At 47.6% G+C, this 20,811-nt stretch overlaps 1 protein-coding gene across 1 annotated transcript; it reads right to left on the bottom strand.

Annotated features, from left to right (window-relative positions):
* Positions 1–8,026: 8,026 nt before the first annotated feature.
* On the bottom strand, positions 8,027–9,205 carry LOC134558883 (neuropeptide Y receptor type 2-like). Its single transcript, XM_063413175.1, has one exon. It carries the CDS (start codon positions 9,188–9,190, stop codon positions 8,027–8,029), a length of 1,164 nt encoding a protein of 387 aa, XP_063269245.1. The 5' UTR covers positions 9,191–9,205.
* Between the last annotated feature and the right edge of the window lie 11,606 nt (positions 9,206–20,811).

Genomic DNA, 20,811 nt, shown 5'->3' with positions numbered 1-20,811 from the left:
CAGCAGCAAGAACAAACAGAGGTACAGCAAATGACCCCTGCAAGGTGGTACAGAAAAAAATTACTTGATTTAGTCTGGGGGAAGTGGAAGAGATTCATGATAATACCCCTCAAATAGGTAACAGTGCAGTATAGAAGGTAATAAACTATTATCTGTGTCTGCCAGAAGACAAGAAGTGATAGGTTGCAGTAAGGGAGATTTATTACAATTAGGAAGGGCTTACATTAGACTGTGTGGGGAGGAGATGAAACCACCACCACAGGAGCTTTGGAAGAGGTGAGACACCCTGTGATCAGGAATGGTTTAGCCAAAGAAGTTCCATCTCCCTCACATTTATTTCGTATGATCTTTTCCTACACTATGCACATGATGAAAATACCCCAGAACCTCTCCCCACTCTCTGGGAGACCTGTGAGCAATGCTTTAATAGCTGTGTCTCAGAGACAGGCTCTTGCCAGGCTGTTCTAGCTGCTTAGGTTGCAGTGAAATTAGCTCATTTCCTTTTAATGACATAATTAGAAAACAAGGATTCCAAATGAACTATTGGTTATTAACAACCCAACTATCATTGGTTTTACATGAAGCCAACTGGAATTTCACATAACAGACTGCAGTGTCAGGCAGACCTTACAAAGACCACAATAAGACATCTTTGCCACTGTAGCAATCTTGTGTTTCTGTGCTCCTTGAAGCAGCAGACCGTTTCAATCTGTTCTTGCCATGGTAGTTTTGTTATCTTACTTTTACCTAATTGGTTATTGCGGGGTTGTCTTGGAGACTTAAGATCAGCTCTTTGAAACCACTGGATTCTTATATGCAACCTAGGAAAGAGAAATAGGATTTCACACAGCAAAGTAGTCAGTAACAAAACTGGACCAAAAATGCATAAATGCATTATCTGGTGTCCAGCAACACACCCGTCTGCTGAGCACAGCCTTGGAGATTGGCTTCCAGCAACTGAAGCCCTAAAATTATTATTTTAATAATCATGTCTGAATTCTTGTCTGAAGTCAACTGCCACTGCAGAGGGCAAGTCAAACTTTATCCTGGCCTCATTGCCTGGGCTTGCTATCCCTGTGTGTACACTCACCAGGCCCTCAGGTTTGATTGCCCCCTCCCCAGTTTTCACATGCACATCTCTTGCTGATTCCTCTTTTGAAGATTTTTGTTTCTGGTGCTCAAATCTTGGCTGACAGGAGTGCAGCCATGCTGTGTGCTGATTGCAGCTGGCAGGTGGATTAGAGCCCGTTCAAATGGCTGTGAAATTCCTCTGCGAGACAGGAATGGCAGAACAATGGATTATTTCACCATGAAGAGCCCAGAAACTGATGCAGACAGTCACGTTGAGGAGACAAGCTGAGGAGCATGAAGACATAAAGCAATTTTTGCTTCCACAAGCCCCACGAGATCTTTCCAGCTCAAAGTTTTGGAGATCTGCTGCCAGCTCCCTTCCTCCTCACCTAAGCTGGTTGATTTCTATGAGGTACAGGATGTTCTCAGTTTTTTCCAAAATATGTGGGAGCTACAGTTGCCAAGTAACAAAACCTCATCACTCTTTTCCTGAAATACATAATTCCTCATTTCTTAGTTTCGTGGAATGGACAGATGAAGCTGTGATCCATGACACTTGTTCAGCATCAGGATCATTTCCACTCCAGTCTTGCTGCTGGATAAATCTATTGGATACAGAGTTCAGGGCGAGGAAGGGATCTGACTGCCCTTTTGTCTCTCATCTTCAAAAACAAAACTGGGGATGCATTTCACGATTCACTGAACTGATTCTGGGACCAGTATAATGAGATTTCATTAAGAATACAGTGACACTGCAGCCAAGGAGAGGCAGCTTGACATTTTTTTCAAGCAGTGTCCTTCCTCCTCACCTACTGAAAAGCACTCATGGTTGATCCCAAGCAAGGTCAGAACAAAGCTGATCCATCCCACTACACAGGAATTAGGAGCAGAATTCAGCTCATTGTAGTATTTGTGGGACTAAAGGAGGTCCACAGAAGGGCAAACAAGGTGATGAGGGATGAGGAAACTGTCTTAGGAGACGTGAATTGAACCGGGAGAGAAGAATGCTGAAAAATGAGGACAGCACCAAGATTTCTAAAATGACGAAATCCCTAGTAAGCTCTGGTTCAGCTGCTGTTCAGGAAGTTCTAGAACCAGCGAGGGTTTGCTGAATCTAATAAGGGGTTGGTTTTAACAGATAAAAGGAAGTGCTTTTTTACACTGTGCAAGCGAACTTCTGGAACTGGCTGTCCTGGGAAGCAGACAGAATTGTCAGAATCAGGCAGCAATTAGATAAAAGCACAAACAAAAGGTCTAGACATGGACACTAAATGGCCTAGGCAGGGATGTCCACTTTAACATAGCTGATACAACCATTGTGGCTGTTGTTAGAGGAATGAGGGAATGGACCACTAAAGTGGCCAAGCAAGTGTGCTTTCCTTAAATAGCATCTTTTATTGCCTCAATCTACAACAGAGTACTGGACATGATGGATCCAGGTTTGCTGTTATTTCTTACTTGTCTCTAGTTTGATTGAGTCTCTGTTCTTCCTGCACCATGGCAGAGTTCATTCCCCATTGATCCTGCTCCTAGCAGAGCCAAGAATCTCCAGGTTACATAAGAACCATATAACCTCCAGATTTCATCCAAGGGTTCATCTTCTCTTTAATATCTTGAAATCTTGTTCTGTCCCCTGATTTCCTTCTTCCTTCCACACACCAGCAAGAAGCACCATGTGGCTGAGCTGCTGGTGAATCTTGAAGATGAGCAGTGTCTGAAAGTTTGTGACACATTAGCAGAGCAACACAGTGACAATTCCATGCCTGTGCACTTCAATAAGCTAGTTATAAACAAGAGGGTTTCTCCTCTAATGTTCCCAGTCCTTGCTACCACACTGGAGAGGACTGGACTAATGAAGATTTCCTCCTGTGAGCTCCATGAGGCATCTGCACTATTCCTTCTGAACTCATTACAGTGAACAGAACATAGATCAGAAAACGCATTCTTTGCTGGCTATAAATCATGAGTGACACTAAGGTATTGCTATTAGCAGCAGATAAATGCTTTCCTCCCCCAACCTCATCCAGCCCCATGCACATACAACACTTTGGCAAAGGGTGATGGGGTGTCTGGATGGAAAATTAAATAGAGGTTGTGTTGTCTGAAGATAAATTTGTACCTCCCTCGGTGTGAGTGACTTTGTCTTTTTCTGATTTGTCTTTTCACTTAAAAAACACTGAGACTAGAGATAAGGATGAGCTTTAAAACCCTAGCCTTTGTCCCCTCCCAGGCTCTTCTGAACAAGTCCTGTCTCTGAAATGTGCTCAAAACGAAGATAAATGTTCTGGCAGTAATATGCAATATTATTTTTGGCAGATGAAGAATCTCAAACTAGATAAGGGAAAACTGAAAGGAAAACAAAGCTCTGGATTTTTCAAATGCAAGGGACCAAATTCTGCTCACCCATATGAATCCGGAATCCTGTCTTTTTTTCCAGGTTATTGCAGTAATTCCCTGATTTCACTAGAGTAGCTGATTATGGGGCCTTATCAAAACCCCAGCACATTCAAAGACCCTGGTGGAATCACACAATAGCAGAACTGAAAGACAAAGGCATGAGAAGACAGCGCCAACTCCCCAGCTCCTGCCCAAAGGCTAATTTGGTTTTGGACCATGTTAGCTGTAACAATGATAAGATTAACACCTGATATCAAGGGAAAGGCTGAACTGTCTGAGACCTCCTCCAGCAGAACAGAACTCGGTCCAACCCCTCTGGCATATTAGCATATGTAAGAGGGATCACCTCTTTCCAGGACTAGTATGTATTTCCCTATAGAGTCTTTGTGCAAAGCATAGAGCGGTGTGTCTGCTGATATATTTGTGGGTATGTTGAATAAAACATGTGCCATTTGACATTGTTTGCTTGGGCTTCCATGGAAAATGGGAGAGGGCACCTACTACTGAAGGGCATAGGGCCATGAGAGGCTGAATCTGGCCTTTCCAGGAGCAGGAGGAAGCACAGGCAAATGTGGGAGCACGTCACATTTTTGACTCTGAGAGAGCCCTAACCAAAGAACCCAGCTCACCCTGCATTGATTGAAGTGCCAGCTGTATATATTGCCTTAAGACAAAGAAAAGTAAAAAGCCCAAACCTTTGCTCTCTGTACATGCATTACCTCGTTACAGACGTGTATGCTTTGGAAATTAAATGGGAAGGGATTTTCAGAACAAGCTAAGTGTTTTAGAGGCAAAATTTCTAGTGTTCAGAAAGGCTCCTGTGTCCAAAGCACAGCCTTGCTCTGCAAATTTCCATGTGCTTTGTCAAGGCTGGAAGTTTGATGAGAGACTCTGGTTCTCAAGAGCTCTTAGAGCATCCTGTTCTAGGGAACAACAATTATTGATGCTGCTGGTTTTAAACTAAGAAGTTGTCACATCTCAGTTGTTCTTGGATTTGACTGGCATGTGAGGAATGGTTGCATGGAATAGCTAGAGGCATTGCCACCTGTTGTGTCTATTCAAAGTTAATAATTTTCTAGGCAATTAAGAACTGTTCAGTGGTACATTTTATAATACAAGATTTGTATGATGTGACCAGAAGGAGCATCCTGGCATAAGAAATAGGATGTTTCTAAAGAAATTCAGAACCTCTCTCATAAAAGCTGTGAAATATCCTCAGGTCAGTTCAGAGAAGCAGCATATTGAGAAGGATGTGAGTGAGAACCAGGAAGAGCCTTAGAGGAAATTTGTTTGGCCACCAGGTACAACACTGTCTTCCAGAAAGCTTTGATGAAACACTTGCTCATTTTCATTTCTGTCACCATGCTTCCAGCTCTGTAATGGAATCCCTCATTCCTCTCAGCTGTTGTGCCAGTGACAGGAGTGATTCCATCCTGCATCAGTAACACCAGGGCCAGCCCTGCAGAGAGGAACCTGGCTGGTCAGGCAGTCACAGGTGTGCCTTTGGCAGGGAATAGGCAGTGGGAAGATGACTCCAAGATTATTTGTAACTACTATAAGATATGCCCTTTTAGACACCCACAGAGCAGGTTCATACCCTGTCCTGAGCTCTAAATAGCTCAAAAGCTTAAAAAGCTGCTGGTCTTTGGTTTCACAGAGCTGATCATGGCAGTAAGGGCATCTTTAGCAGAGTGTTAATATTTGGGGAACCTTCATCTCCAAGAGAGTTCTGTTCTGTGGAAATTAATTCTTGTCTTCTATGCAGTCACAATAGTCAAAACATACTCTTTATCTTCTTTAATCACCCTTTGTTAAGAAGCTTTGCTTCCTTTCTCCCCACCTGCTCTTGTTCTGTTTGATTTTGGACACTAAGGCCATTTTCCCTCAATAGAGGCATCATAGTTCTCCATGGGAACATGTATACACAGCTGAGAGCTGGTTTCCTTGCCAGCAGTGGGTATGGAAGGTTGTAACATTTTCAAATGGCAAGGAAAAAACAGCGAGCTCACTGGCACAAATCTATCAGTGAAGCTGCACAAGTGTACTAAACAGAGCATACAAGAACTTTGCTTTTTACCTTTCAAGTAAATAGTTTCCCTTTCTCAGTTTGCTCCAGCATAAAAATCCCTCTGCCCTGTACATGCCACTGGCAGTATTTATTTTTGAAGGACTTGGATCTATTTATTTATTTATCCATATTTAGTTTAAAAGTCTGGGCTCAAAATTAAACAGCCATTCATAATGTCATTATCTGCCTTGCTCTGCAGTTAGATGCCGTGTGTGGTGTCACAGGACAAAACCTTTGGCAAGGCCTCTAGAAGAGCAATTTAGCTCCTCATCCATCTTGCCTGGCAGCACAATTGGCTTCCAAGCTTGCACTGCTAAGTTTGTTATTTTACTCTGACTTATATTATTGAGTGTTAAATCACTTTCTGAAATGTTTATTGGTAATAGTTGAATTCTTTCCACCCATTTGAGCTACTTTTGAAACATAAACATTTCCTTGTATCTTGGAACATGATGGAAAGGTGGGGAGAGTTCCTCAGGAGGATGAATTGTAGAAATGACCAGCTCATTAAGTAGGGACAGAATTTACTTGTGCTGTGGAGGAGAATATTCTCCTCCTTCCATCAGGATGAAACAGCAAACTCCCACTGCCTCTCCACAGGACTCACATGAGGAAGGTTAACTTGTGTCTTGTTCTCCCATCATGTCCTGGCCTGTCAGGAAGCAGATAATCCATTTACTGGAACACCAGTGACTTCCTGACAGGATCTTCATTAGACCCTGAATCTCCCTGGATAGAAATCCAGGCTGTGATCTGCAGGATCAGGTGCTGAGGAGGTTATTAGGCATCAACAGGCCCATGTTTCCAAGTGTGAAGTGTGGTCTGCAGCCCCTGCCCGGTTCTGATGTCTCTTGGGAAGGAACCAGAAACAACTTTCTCATACTTATTTAGGAAAATGGAAGATCAGAGAGCAGAAATAAACAAAGAGCCTAAAATTCAGTGTGGGAGTTAGAAGCTGAGTTGGAGAATGAGGGCCAGAGGCAGCTCAAGCTGGAGAGGAGGCAGAATTTCAAATAAGCCCTTTGGCAATTGATCTCTTGAGGACCTTGATCTTGAGATCCTTGACAGCCCAGCATCCTGATCCAGGCCAGTGTACTCAGCACTGCAGGTCCTCTTACCTCTTGCCCTTTCTTCTGTGAAGACCTACAAATCTAAGTTTTTCTTTTCATTTTATTTTTAATTAAGTGGTCTGTTGAGTCTCTTTCCTGCATCTGGGAGTTACTTTCCAATCTGAGTTTTAACACAGACTTTTAGAGATGACACCAAGATCACAGTAGCAATCAAGGCTTCTTTGATGGCAGAGCTAAAAATATGCTCCCCAGCTGACACAAGCCTTCAGGAGGAGAACATAGAGTTTGATTTGAAAGAGTTCATCTTCCTTAGTCTCCATGTCTTCTCTGAGAGGACAGAACACATCTTCCTTAGTCTCCATGTCTTCTCTGAGAGGACACCTCATCTGTGACAACCATGCAAGCAGGTTACAGCTGTCTTCTGAAATGAAGCACCCATATACAGACCCATAGTACCTGCAGCCCCAGCAAGGGGAAAGCTTTAAACCCTCAGAGTGCCTTGGAGAATGGTTTCATTGGCAGTTTTTTGCCCCTCTGGTCATGTTGGCATATGTCAAGGTATTGCATGGCAGGAGCCACATCTTAGGGTCTTTAGCAGCTTGCCTTTGCCAATCCCTTAGGAAAGGAAAGAGCTGGGGGCAGCTGATCAACAGGACTGAAACTGAACCTGTCTGCTTCCCTTCCTCCTCTCCTCCCTGCTAATTCCAGGGTGCTAGCACACAAGTCCTGGCTATTGAGGCATTCCCAAAGCCCTGCTTCTGCATTTGTAAAGCAGACTGTGGTAAGTGGTGCCACTGCCACCTCCTGGGCTTTCTGAGGACCCGAGCACATCCCGTGGGTTGCAAATGCAGATTTATGCAAATGTTGGGCAAGAGATCATGGATTGCCCAGCTTCAATCTGTGCCAGCCCGCTCTCTCCCCACGTCAGAGGAGTGATGGCACTAACAAGCAGGTGTTTGCAGAGCAAAGGGCAGGTCTCCCTTCCCTTGGAAGCATTAGCTAAAGATGGATCATTAAGGCTTTGGGGTAGGAGACATACAGATAAACAATCATACACAGCTCCATATTTGTAATGTGAAATGTGTCAGGGGGTAAAAGATTGAGCAACCCACTTTGGCAAATGGAAATAGCTAGAAGGGTGTATTTTTCTGGCTAAATTAAAGCCTTCTCTGTGTGTTATGTTTTTGATGTGTCATGTTCTATGCATAACTTGAATGCAGCAAAAGGAAAAATTAATTTCTTTGGTCACACAAAAAATACACCAGATTTATTGTTTCTGAACGATACAGGGGGTATTTTGTATTTCTGCATGGCTGCTGTAGCTATAATTGGCAGCACAATGTTCTGTCAAAAAAAGGCATTTGCCCAAGAATGTCTCTGGGCCCAGCCAGCCTCAATCCTGGAGGTGGATGTCCCATCCCTAAACCTCCGTGGGCAGTGCTCCATTGCCAGGAGTCTGCTTGATGCTTCCATTTAGGGTGTTGGCCCTGAAGATGTAAGACCTCCCTCGAACTGAGCCTTCAGTGTGGATGCTTTCGGGCTTGTTCTGGCAACGGAAGAACATAAGGAAGCCATTCCTGTAGTTCTTGTTCATCCATCCGTAGAGCAGGGGGTTGACAAATGTGGAGCACATGGCCCCGACATGGAAGACAGTGTACAGGAGTTTGTACTCATGGAAGATAAGGACCAGATCAAGATCAATGGCAAGCTGGAATATGTGGAAGGGGAGCCAACAGACTGCAAATACCACAACTACCATCACAAGCATTTTGGTTGTCTTCCTCCTCCGGTACTGGTTTTCGTTCCTAGAAGTGGGACTGACATGGTTTTTCAGCTTGAACCAGATCCTGGTGTAGGCATAACAAATAATTGCAAGAGGAAGAACATACTGCAGGAGGAGCATGGACAGACTGTAGATGGTGGCATCTCTGTTGTTAGCAGAGGGCCATTTTTCTGAGCAAACAGCCATTTTGAGGTTGATGGATGGGATTTCCTCGTATCGGTACTCCCTGAAGATGGCCAGAGGCCCTGCCAGGACAGCTGCTGCCAGCCACATGACAGCTATGATGGTGAAGCTGAGCCTCTTAGAAATCCTGCTGTCCAGGTGGAAAACAATACAGCGGTACCTGTCCAGGGCAATCACAGTCAGGGTGAGAGTGGACACGTGGACACTCAGAGCTTGAGCATAAGGAACCAGGTGACAAAGGACAGCTCCAAACTTCCACTCGTCCAGCAGGGTGTACACTAGGGTGAAAGGCAGACAGAGTGTGTCCACCATCAGGTCTGCCAGAGCCAGGTTAGCTATGAAGAAGTTGGTGACAGTCCTCATGGTCTTGTACTTCACTATGATGTAGATGACCAGGGAGTTTCCAATGAAGCCCAGCAGGATGATGAGGGAGTAGGCAGCAATCAGGATGACCTGGACCCCCAAGATCTTGGTGCTGTCCATCATGACACTGTGGGACCCAGAGAAATCCTGAGTAGGAGTGACAAAGTCCTTGGCATGCCAGCTGTGTGGCAGCTTCTCATCTAATGCCTTCTTCTCCACAGTGAATGTGCTGTTGGCTCCCTCCAATGGTCCCATGTCTGGTCTGAGACTTTGGATAAGGAGGAGAAGGAAGTCTGGAACACAGACATAGCAGAAGTGAGAGCACAGGTTACACTCATCTTTGATGAGATTTACTCACCTATAAAAATTACCTAACACCTTAAGAACTAGGAAAGGAGAGAAACAAGGCACTGTCATAGTGTTCAAGGTCTTCTCCACCTCCCCAAAACAATTTATTTATTTATTTCCAGATTGTGCACCAGGTTTTTTCTGTTTCTTATTTTTCACCTCTCCAGGTGAAAATTTCTGTTCCCCTGTCCCTGCATAAGTCTCTGCCACTGCTCCTGCTAGTGATGCTACCACCCATTCCACCCAGTGCTGTCTGCTCTCCCTCCCAGTAATGTGGGTAGCACAACTAATGCCATTTTATGAGCCACTCTCTTTGATCAAATGGGTTGTATAGTCATTCCCTGGCCCTCATTATCAGGCCCTCAAGGTCCTGTGAACCAACCAGACAAACCAGTTTTCTTCTTCCTTCCCCTGCCAGTCTCAGGGTTCCCAGGTATCAGGCAGCTGGTGGCTTTGAAGGTCACAGGCACTCAGCCAGGCAGGTGTTGTGTCCCCATCACAGGAGAGGGAAGTGTGACAGCACACAGAGCACAGTCACTAGTCCCAAGTAAGGAACTATTGAACAGTGAGACCCATGAACCCTATGACCAGGAGACACCTCCACAATCCTCTGCCTTCTCCAAGAATTCAGTGAGTGGCTCATTTTCTTTTATAGGATTTTTGAGTCTAGATTATGATTGTTACAATGATACAACAAACCTTGTATTAGGATGTGGCCCAATCTGAAGAGGGTCCAGGTGATTATAAATTTTAAGTTGTATTATAAATTCTGTATTGCTTAAGTGATTAGAAATCATAAATTATTTATAACTTCTGTATTTTGCTGTTTGTAGATTATACTATGTTGATTCTGCTTGTAGAAGTCCTGTGCTGTTTCTATCATACATTCTGTTTTACACTAATCATAATACCCTGATAAAGAAACAAAGCTTTAACTGTCACCATGATTTAGTGCCATCTTCATTCTGCCAAGGATCCCTAAAAGAACCTCTCTGTCCTCTCAGTGTTGGTGACACCCAGACATCTGCCGGCTTAGCAGAGGAGGGAGCTCCTACAGGGACATGCATGTGCAGGGCACAAACCACTGAAGCTGTGAACATGGAGCTGCTGCTGAGCATCCAGGCACAGACAGGCTGAGAGCCAGAGCCCCAGTATCCATCCTCCTCCTGCTGTGGTGCTCAAATGCCTGCGTGGGATGGTTTTGGGAGCAGGGACCCCGAGAGGCCAGAGCTGACGCAGCCTGGAACCCCTGGCTGGCATTCGGTGCCACTGGAACAGCAGAGTGTTGTCACAGCAGGGTTTTCACTGAATCCAAACACGGCAGGAGAAAAGCCAGCTCTGTCACTGGCTCCTCCTCAGCCTCCGTGGCTCAGAATTGCTGTGGGCTATGTGGAGAGGGGTGGACACGGTCCCTCACATATCCCCTCTCCCACTGCAGACTTAAATAAGTGAGCAAAAGCCATCACTGCCCAGGCAGGGAGGTCTGCAAAGCACTGTTTTCTCTGACCTGCAGGGAGGGGGGGAAATGCCCTTTCACTAAGGGAGGGAGGCAAAGGGCTGAAATGAAGTGGGAATTAGAGGCAGGCTGCTTGGTATCTTCCCAGGCTCCTCGGGGAAGGAACTAGGTTTGCCCCAGAAAAGATGTGAGCACTGCTGACTGGGTGCTGGGGGACTCCCTGCAAATCCCATGCAAGCCAAAGGTTTAAGGACAGCCTCTCCTCTGGGAAGGGGGAATTACAGTTATATTACAATTACAATTATATTGCAACCTAAACGAAAATGGCTGCTTGTCCTGTCATTCCTTCTTCAGAGCAAGGGTTGTGATTCCCCCCCAGGAGCTGCTCCCAGGAATCTGCCTGGCTGGCTGCAAAGCCAGGACCCTGCAGAGGCCCAGCAGAAGAGCTGGCTGCAGTAAAACCACCCTTGCTGGAACCCTTTCTCTTTCCCTCTCCACGTCCAATTGCCTGTGTAACATCTCACTCTGCAGACTGATTTATGTCAGTGGTTCCTGTAAATGAGGTTGTTGAGCTCAGACACTGTGAGCTAGTGGACACCATGCAGCTACTGCTAGAAGGGTAGGAAGCAGAGGAAAAAATAGGTGGATCTGCTAGGGTCAGGGTTTGTTTAAGGGAGATCTCAGACCTCCACAACACCCCTGCCCCAGCCAAGGAGAAGCTCCAGTTTCTAAGATGGGAGAGAGGAGCTCAGAGCCATGCCATAGAGTGGGTGCAGTGGAAAGCAGAGCAGGGGGACAGGCAGGGCCCTGGGAAGGTGGCACAGCCACAGCCTCTTTGGCAGAGCCTGACCCCCTGGCAGGCACCTGTGCTGCAGCTGGCCCTGAGCAAACCCCACTGCCAGGAGAGCAAGGTCAGCCAAGGAAACAGAGCAAGTGCTAGGGACACTCTCAGTGACTGTACTTTCCCTGCTTGCCACCCATCTGGGATTTAAACCTTCTGGATTGTCCAGCATTACTTTATCACTGTTTATCGTGTTTTCTGTGGCTTGCCTGTTCCATTTATCTTCAGTATCCAAGTCCTGGCACCACACCAGTGGACACTCCCTTCTCTTTTTCTCCATCTCATCCAACAACTGGCTGCCAGTTGCCATGCTCACATCTCAGCCTGTTTCCTTTTGCTGGAGACTGGCAGCTACCCACCATCTGAGAGGAGCCAGGAACATCATGGTTACTGGAGCTGATCCACTTCCTAACAAAATGGCCTTAATGGAGTTACTATTTGATTTTGTTTGTTTTGTTTTTTCTCCAAAGAGGAACAATTACAAATCAATTAAGACATTTTAATTAAGAGACAAAATTATTATAATAAATGTTCCCACTCCAGGGGCTCCCTGGAGGTCGCTGGGATGCTGCTAGAAGTGGACTAAGGTCTGTTCCAGCAAGTAATGGAAGTGCTGGCATATGTGTAGGCTGCTGTCAGGCCCCGTGCCTAACGGGCCTGCCAGACTAGATTGAAAAAATCCTTGGAGCTGAGAGCCAACTGCTTTTGGGACAAGAAAGCAGCAGGAGAGATCAGGAGGAGGGAGAAATACTATCCAGGTCCTTTCCTCTGTGCTGAGTTGTCATGAAGGGATGCAGAAATGGTGCAATGCTTGTGTCAAGATAAAACAAACCTCACCCTCTGTTCCAGCTGAGGTTCAGCCTGAGGCAGGGCTGGGACCCAGGGATGGCTCCCAGCCTGTGCCAGCAGGCTTCAGCGTTTGGGAAGTGGGGAAGCACAGAGGAGCTCTTCACTCAGCACACTGCTGACAATGACTGGGACAGTGACCAAAGTGACAGCTCCAAAATCCATTCCTACAGAGGGCCTAGGCCAGGTGCCCTGGGACTCATCCACCTCTGCTTCCTGGGGTGCCCCAGCTCCCTCCATGTCCCTGCTGCAGCCCCAGGCATTCAGCCAGACTGGAAGAGGCACATCCAGACCTGGAAGAGAAATCTGTAAAGCCTGGCAGGGTTCAGAAAGCAGGGCTGGAGGGGTGGGCAGAGGGCTGGAGAAAACAGAGCTTGTTAATTGGAATTTGTCTTTTTGTCCAAGCAGTGAGACTGGAGTCCATGGAATCAAAAGGAGGCAGTGAAGGGACTTGTGCCAGTCTCTGCTCTTTGGTTAATGACAAACTCTTTCTACAGCAGTGCTGGAGTGTGAGGGCTGAGGCTGATGGATATTTCCATGGCTTGGCTCACTGATTTATTCCATGCTTGTTCTTCCTCCAAAGCAGCTCAACTCCACCAAATCCCTTAATCTCCAGCAGCCCAGTTAGGAGCACTGACTCATCTCATCCCCAGACCCATATCCAGACAGATGTCCATGACAAGGAGGTCTGAGACCATCCCTCATCACAAGAGGCTGGTGGTCACCCTGGGACAACCCACCTTCTACCACCTTCATGTTCCCTTCCAACACTCAAGAGGCAGCAGCGTTCACTGTCCCTGCACCCCACAGCACAGCACTTAAGGGAGGACAACAGAATAAACGGGGATGTGGAGGTTAACCAGCCTGCCAGAGACCACACAGCACATCCATGGCAGGGCTTGGGCAGAGCCCAAGTTCTCTAACTCCAGCCTCATGTATGCACCACCAGAAAGGACTCTGCATCTCAGCACCAAACCTGAACACAGATCTCAGGAACTGCATGAAAATTCAAAATGTTGACTGATGGTGGGGAACAAATTTTGTCTTCTCTGTGCAAGGGGCAGGTTTCAGGACAAACATCAGCTCTCAATGATTTCCTGAAGCCAAAGAACAGACAGAAATTATCCCAGCTCCTTCCATCTCCAGTGAAGGGGTGATTGCCTTGCTATGATACTGCAGCAAAAGCAAAGACCCTCTGACCTGCCCACCATCTGCTGCAGCTGCAGTGTAAGTTATCTATCCAGCCCAGGGCCACTGGTGCAGAAACCTCATGGCACCAGACACTCATTGCCACCTAACACTGCTCCTGGGGGACCCCAGCATAGAACTAGCACTGGGAGACAAAACACAAGGATGAGGAGATTCACCAGGGATTTCTTATGGTTTCTCACACTAAATATTTTTGTGTCCCTGCCTAGGCTGGAGCCATGGAAGACTCTGAAGGAGATGAGGCAATGAGGGTGCTGTAATCACCCAGCTCAGGACAGGATGAAAAAGGAGGTGGTGAGAAGAGATCTCTTTGGCAAGGATACATGCTTTGTCATGGGAATTTATCCTACAGAGAGCAGGGGGGAGCAGTGCAGGGCCCTCTGCCCTGTGGGATGTGCCATGGGAGCACAGCAAGGCTGGCTGGGACATAAGGATCAATGGGTCACCAGTTGCTGGGGCTGCAGAAAGGAAGAGACAGTGTGGTGGATGGATCCTGGTTAACCTGGGGAATCTGTTACCTCCTGAAATTTACGGAGTCTGGGATAGGTGAGACAGAGGAGCAGAGGGAAACAACAACTCACTGACAGAACAAACAGGGAGAAAATGCAGTATCCTGCTTTGGGACAGACCAGAAACTCTGTAGGTGAAATGCATCTGCAGCAGGACTGTAAGAGGATTTCTCTGTTCAAGGGCTAACATGCAGTTGGGTGCTAAGAGAAAGCAAGTACTGATTTTCCTCCTGTATCCCATATCCCTCTCCCTCTGCGAGGACACTGATCTGTGGCAGAGAGCTGAGTGCCAGCAGTGTGTGCTCCCAGCACAGAGGAGCTGATGGAGGTTTGTACCAAGCCACGGGGAGGCAGACTGCAGGAGAGATCAGGATTTCTCAGACAGCTGCGTACCTTAGCCCCACACCTGCACCTCTGGAGCTGTATGTGCCCGGGTTCTGCAACACCCTGGAGCAACCTGCTCTCCCGACTGCTCTCACTCAGCATGCTGCTTCCCACACTCCCTGCTTCTGCTCAGGGACCTTTCCAAACTCTCCTGACAGGATCTCGTTTGCTTTCTCTATTCCAGCTCTCAGGGCTGTCAGTCCCCAAATCCAGTTTCCCAAAGATGCTTGGACCTTTTTTTGCCTGAACCATGTGGCATGGACAAGACCTGGCCCCATCTCAGCCCTGCTGCTCAGATGAGCCCTCCCTGACCCACCTGCAAAGGCCAGAGCATCCTCCTGCTCCAGGAACCGAGCCACTCACCTCCAGTCACTGTCTCATCGCTGCCCAGGACGGAGCGCTTGGTCCTCTCCACTCTCTGGAAGTCAACCTGTGGCAAAGGAGTGGAAAGCACTTTTCTGCAACTGTCCTCGGAGAAGAGAGGAAGTCAGGTGAGGATCTGGGCTGCTGGAGAGTGTTTCATCACCAGGAGTAGCTCTGGAACCCCTCCCTGAGCACCCGGAGAGCCCCCTCTCACAGGGTGGCTGACAGCCCTGTCTCACGAAGCTGGATGCTGTCTTTGCTCCTGAATGAGAGAAAGGCAGAGAGCATGTGTTTAACAAACAGAAATGGAAAGGGGGGGAGCCTGCTGCTGCTGCTGTTTATACAGTGTTCAGCCACTGAGGGGCTTCTTGCATCGAGCAGAGAGAAGCTTTTCTACCACATCCAGTTTCCTCTCCAGGGAGAAGTGCTGGTAGCTGGAGCTCTGCAGGCTCCCTGTCCATACCACAGACGTGGGCAAGTGTTATCTGCCCTCACTCCACAGCTCTCCCATCTCCTTTAAACTCATTGGGACTGGCACAGTCATGTCCAGAGGGGGATCTCCCCTGCAGCAAGAGCTCTGCAGGTCCTGCAGCTCAGCAGAGCTTTCACAGACCTGCCTCCACCCTCCTCTGTCTCAGTGTTTGCACAGTGCACAGAGCAATCTGCAGCTGTGGCACGGGACTTCAGGGACTCCTGAGATACAAACAGAAGTTATGCTGAAAAGGTTTAGCCACTTGGCAGTGGTGTGGTCTGCTCCAGAGCTAGATTCATTGTGGACATGGAAACTGAGTGACTTTCAATTTTAGGATGCTCAGCACTGTCCACACACCTGAAGCAAGAAAGAGGGAGAGACAGAAAAGCAGCACCCTTATGTCCAAATCTGCAAAATCCAAGCTTGCTGGAGCCCAGGAAAGCACTCTAAAGGCAACACAAGGAAGCAGATAAGCACAGATAAGCACTACCTGTTCAAAGATTTTGCCCTCAAGGAGAAGTCGTGTATTCTTAATGTAGGATTTGCAACTCAAGCAATTTGTGTGTGAATTTGCAGCTCACCTGGGCCAGGAGATGCTCCCACAGGCCGAGAGGGAGGACACCTATCCTTGACTTTGAGTATCTACAGTTGGAATTTTATCAGAGAAGTCTTTCTCTTTACCCCCACAGTAAACTTTGGTCTCCTTTTCTTTGTGAGAAAGGAAACAGGGAGACTTTTCAACCACTCCTTTGTGCAAAAAAGTCATAATACATCAGGAAAAAGAAAACACTCTAATGGCTCAGCAGAAAAAGAGGAATGAGAACATTCCTGAAATCACATGGAAAGTGACACTTGAACCCAAGACTTGGACAAGAGTCCTCATAAGTCCCATCCTTCCCCCTCCTCTCTCTGTCTCCCCTTCAAAAAGGAAAGGACTAGGCAAAAAATCCACCAGCTGTGCTAACTTGACTTTTTGTGGGAGTTTCATGTCTTCTCCCCCTTCATTTTCCCCAAGGCTGTTGATTTAGCTGCTCAGGAAAACTGGGAGTGGAGGGAAGCAGGACAAGACAAAACTGCTTGGAAGGAGCCATTGCTGTCTCCCAGTGGTTTGCAGAGAGAGGCAAAGAGCAGCTAAGGTGAAGTGAGTGGTGCATGTTATTCTCCCTGTTCCCAGTGGATGGATGCTCCTCCTCTCCAGGGTCCTCAGCAGTGGATAGCTGATTTCAGCTCAAGATTATGTTTTTCCTCCTTTCTCTTCTGTGTGAGATTTTTCTTGCTTCCTCCCCGGATTCCTCTGCTATCACTCCCCACTCTTCTCTTCCCAGAGCTGAAATAAGATGCCTGGGGAGAAGGCAGTGATTGACAGGAGAGAAATTTGTGCAGCCTGAAGCTGTGAACCTTCATCAGGACCATGGGGTGAATTCCAGACATTTTTGGCACATGGTTTTTGCTGAAAATGAAAACTCTTAAATCATGGATTAGTCAGTGCAAGTCCCCAACATGTCCTCTCCCATGGTCTAAGGGGTCTAGTGGAGCACCAAAACCTGCTGTGTTCCAAAACATCACCTCAGCTCTTTGACCAGACACAGCAGTGCAAAAAGGTGCAGTTGAGCTCTCAGCACCCCTGGACTGTCATCCCAAATGGCACCCCCAAATCTGGAGTTTGGTCCCCTGGGTGCTCCCCAGCCCTGTCCCTGAGGGTCAGACTCTTCTCACAGTGCCACAGACACGGGCTGCCCACCAGTCTGCCTAATCTCACCCAGCTACACCAGAATTACAGCCAGCAGCAGGAGCAGCATTGGCTTCTCCCAGGGAAGGGGCACCTGGGGGCTGCAGTGCCAGACCCCTCACACTCCTGGTGGGTTCAGAGGAGCAGTCGTGGCACAAACTGCAGCAGCCAGAACACCAAGGTGCAAAACAACCTCCCCACACAGCTTACAGATCCCAAAGCAGCTGAGGGTCTTCCAAGCCCCAACCAGCAACACTCTGAAGGAGGGGATGGGTGAATACAAAGATGGTGCCTTGCATTGTCCTGGGGTGTGGAAGGCTGTGCAGCCCTGAGCAGAGATGCCAGGGCCCATGGCATGCCCTGTTGTAACCTCAGGCCTGGGGTATTTTCACACACAACCTGGATACCCACACCTGCACAGGTGTCCCAGGAGCCTCATGTCCTTCCAGACATGATGGGATCATTCAAAGGATCTTTGCAGCTCAAAAGCCTTTCCCAGTGGTTGGGCTTTCATTAGGCAAAAGCGAGTCTGCTCACCCGTGCTTCTGAGAAATACAACAATGAATTTTGTACTGCAGGCAGCAAAAATGATGTCAAAAGGCTGAGAAATGGGGTGGAGAAGAGGGCTGTCTTTTGGCCTGTAATCTGCTCTGCCTCAGTGAGCAGGCAAGTCCTCAGTCTGACCATGTTGCAGCTGTAAGCCATCTGCTGTAGCTTAACTTCTGTCAGAAAAAGGAAGGTGGATGATCTGTTCACTCCCTGGGAGGAATCTCTAAGAAAACTGTTACCAAGGCTTCCAGATGCTCCAGTTCATCGTGCTTCATCTGGAGCAGAAACAGTAACATACTTTTAAATGCAGCTTTTCATTTTTTTAAACATCTGTTTAATTCCACCTGCATGTAACCAAAATATTTCCACTGCTCCTTCCTGAGGTGTTATGCCTGTGTTTTCCTGAGCAGCCTCCATAGCATCAGCAAGTTTTGGTAACACAAAAGCCCCTTTTCCATTTGAACCCCGGAGTTCACGGATGCAGTGGATTTGGGAGTCTGATGCATCTGGGAACTAAATTAGCCACAAAGAGACTCAGGGGTGGGAGGGCGGATAGAAAGCTGTCTGTACCCTCTCTGAATTTAAAAACAGATTCTCATTTCGTAACAGCTTTTTGTCCCCATGTGAACATTCCCAGAATTAGTGAAGGAGCAGAGCAACCATTAAGGACAAGGTTTGACTAAAATATCTGAACTATCTGACACTAATAGCGAGTGTCAGTGAGAGGCACTGGAGAAACAGGAGGAGAGGTGAACTGTGGGCTGGCCTGGGATTGACCTGGGTCTGCCACAGCTCTGCTCACCTTCAGGGCAGGCAGGAGTCAGGGATGCTGAATATGTCTGCAGGATGAGGGTCAGTGACTCAGGAAGGAGATGATCATATAGAAAAAGATTAATGGGATTTGTTCTCCTGAACACATCACCACTCTTCAGCTCCTGTCCCACTAGACGCAAACCCACTGGGCTCCTTTAAGTCAATTAATGCCTAGGAAGGTTTACCCCTTCCATCCCCTTCCCACCCATGGATCTCACTCTGACACACAAAATCCCCTTGATTATCCTCACATCTGGACAGAAGGACTCCAGGCAGTATCTCCAGGCAGACATCAGCACTGCTGAGCCCACAACTGGCCCCAGCATTTAGCTGCCATTTCTGCAAGTCACTGCACTCAAAGCTTTGTTAATTTATTAGAGGGTTGCTTGTTGTTTATGTACTGAACCAGGTAGAAAACAGCTTCTGCATAAGAGGATAATTGCAGTCAGATAAGCTCTTCAGAGCTGGGATTGCAAAAATACAATATGATGTAGACCAGCAGTTGTCTGGGTAAAATAGAAACATGGATGAGTTTTTGGGTTGGAACATGTTTCTCCCATCTATCACAGACTCCCTGTCTGCCTTTGGGCAAATCATTTGATGTATCTCAGTTCTCTGTACATAAAAAAGGTGATAAAAATGCTTCACTCTGGCAAACTTACCCCTGGAGCAGAGGACCTGGTGCTTGGATGTGCAGCAGTGGCAGCTGCTTTCCCACTTTGCCCTATGGGATTTCTTTCTAAGTTGCCCATCTCATTGAGGCAGCGTGTTCTGTCATCAGGGTCTTGCTCTCCCAGACTGGATACTCCTGCTTCACAGGCCCACAAAGAAATTTTTCCCCAAGCTGTCACTCCTGAGATGACAAACAGCTCTACAAATGCTGGATTGTGTGATGAGAACAGGCAGAGCTGGATGGGCTGATGGCAGCCCCAGCCTAAACTCTTCCAAAGTGTCAAGACTGAAAGTGATGCAAGTGGCTGGAAAATGAGCATGATTTGTCTTCTATGGGCTGCGTGTTGCCAAAAGGCACCAGGTATCCAGGAGCTGGGATCCAGTGCTCAGCACCACTGTAGTAGCAGCAGGATCATGTTTGCTGTTTCACTGCCTCATTCCATCTTTTCTGATCCTGTGGGGACCCACATCAGCTGTGGGCAGGGAGCAGGTTACTCATGCCCTGCTCAGTGCTGGGCTGACAGCAGTGTCTGAGCACAGGAGGGTCAGATCCACTCCTGAGATAAACCCAGGGATTTGGCTGAAAATCGATTTGATTCTGTTCCCCAGAAAAATGACTCACAAGCCTGTGTCTGACACTGAGAGATGGGTATGACACCGAGTGCCCCATGGGGAAAAGCTGTGTCCCCAGGGTATGAGCAGAGCGCGCCAGAGCTGAGCAGAGACCTTGCTGGAAAGCACAAAGCCTTATAAAGGCAGTGCTCTGCCTTTGTCCTTCTCTCAGCTCTTCAGGCGATGAAAAGGACGACTCGCAGCCCTAATTAGCTGGAACATGCTAATACCACTGAGCTTCCCTGGCCAGAAAATTTGGCACAAGGCATATGGGACACTTTCCAAACAACTGCTCGGGGGAGCGCGTGCCTGCAATTTATTATTCGATGAGCAGTTTCCTCTCTGCCTTCACTGAAGAGCTCACACCAGACACGAGGGAGGTGAGTCTGGAGCCTGCAAATCTACTTGGAAAACCATTTTGTGCTGAAGAGAGAAGAGACTTACTTCTCCCCAGGCATTTAAGACATTTAAGGTATCAGGGGAAATACGGCTTTGCACAGCATTACCTCTGGGAGCACTCAGTGCCTTTGAATGGTGCTGCTTGTAATGCTCAGCTTCCCGTGGGGAAAACCATGCTCCTTCAGGGTGACATTCACTCTGGGCATAAGATGCAGGACCAGAGAGTGTGCACTGTTATTTTGCAGAGTAAAGCAGAGGAGCACAGCCAGCCCAAGTAGCTGGAGAAAGGGGAAAGGTAGCAGGGGCCCTAGTGCTGTGTCTCCAGGATGGAGTTATTTGGTTATTCCTTCTTTTGATAACTGTTCTGGGCAAGGCAGTACCCAAGCTTATTGCCCCGAAAAAGGAGTAGGAAGGAGCCTCCTCATTTCCTATTAGAAATAAATCCATTTGTGAGCTTCGGATGAGAAGCAAAGGGCAGGACTCTGAAAAAGATCAATTCATTCCTGTGGTAAGATCATCTCTCTCAGCATTTACTGTACTGCCAAAACCAGAGGCAGGAGCTGCAGCCTCCTGAAGGCCACCACCTACCCCTGGCTCCTGTGGCAGCCCTGGCCCCAGGACTGTTCAGGGCAGCTCTGACACATGGTTTGAGGGGGAATGAGCTGCCCAACCAA

The sequence above is a fragment of the Prinia subflava genome, chromosome 16 (assembly GCF_021018805.1).
Source record: "Prinia subflava isolate CZ2003 ecotype Zambia chromosome 16, Cam_Psub_1.2, whole genome shotgun sequence".
In the NCBI taxonomy this organism is placed as follows: Eukaryota; Metazoa; Chordata; class Aves; order Passeriformes; family Cisticolidae; genus Prinia; species Prinia subflava.
This window is presented reverse-complemented; position numbering and strand designations above follow the sequence as displayed.

Bases quoted from the DNA above. Each gene is read 5' to 3' on its own strand.
- LOC134558883 (XM_063413175.1), bottom strand. From the start codon at position 9,190: ATGGGACCATTGGAGGGAGCCAACAGCACATTCACTGTGGAGAAGAAG.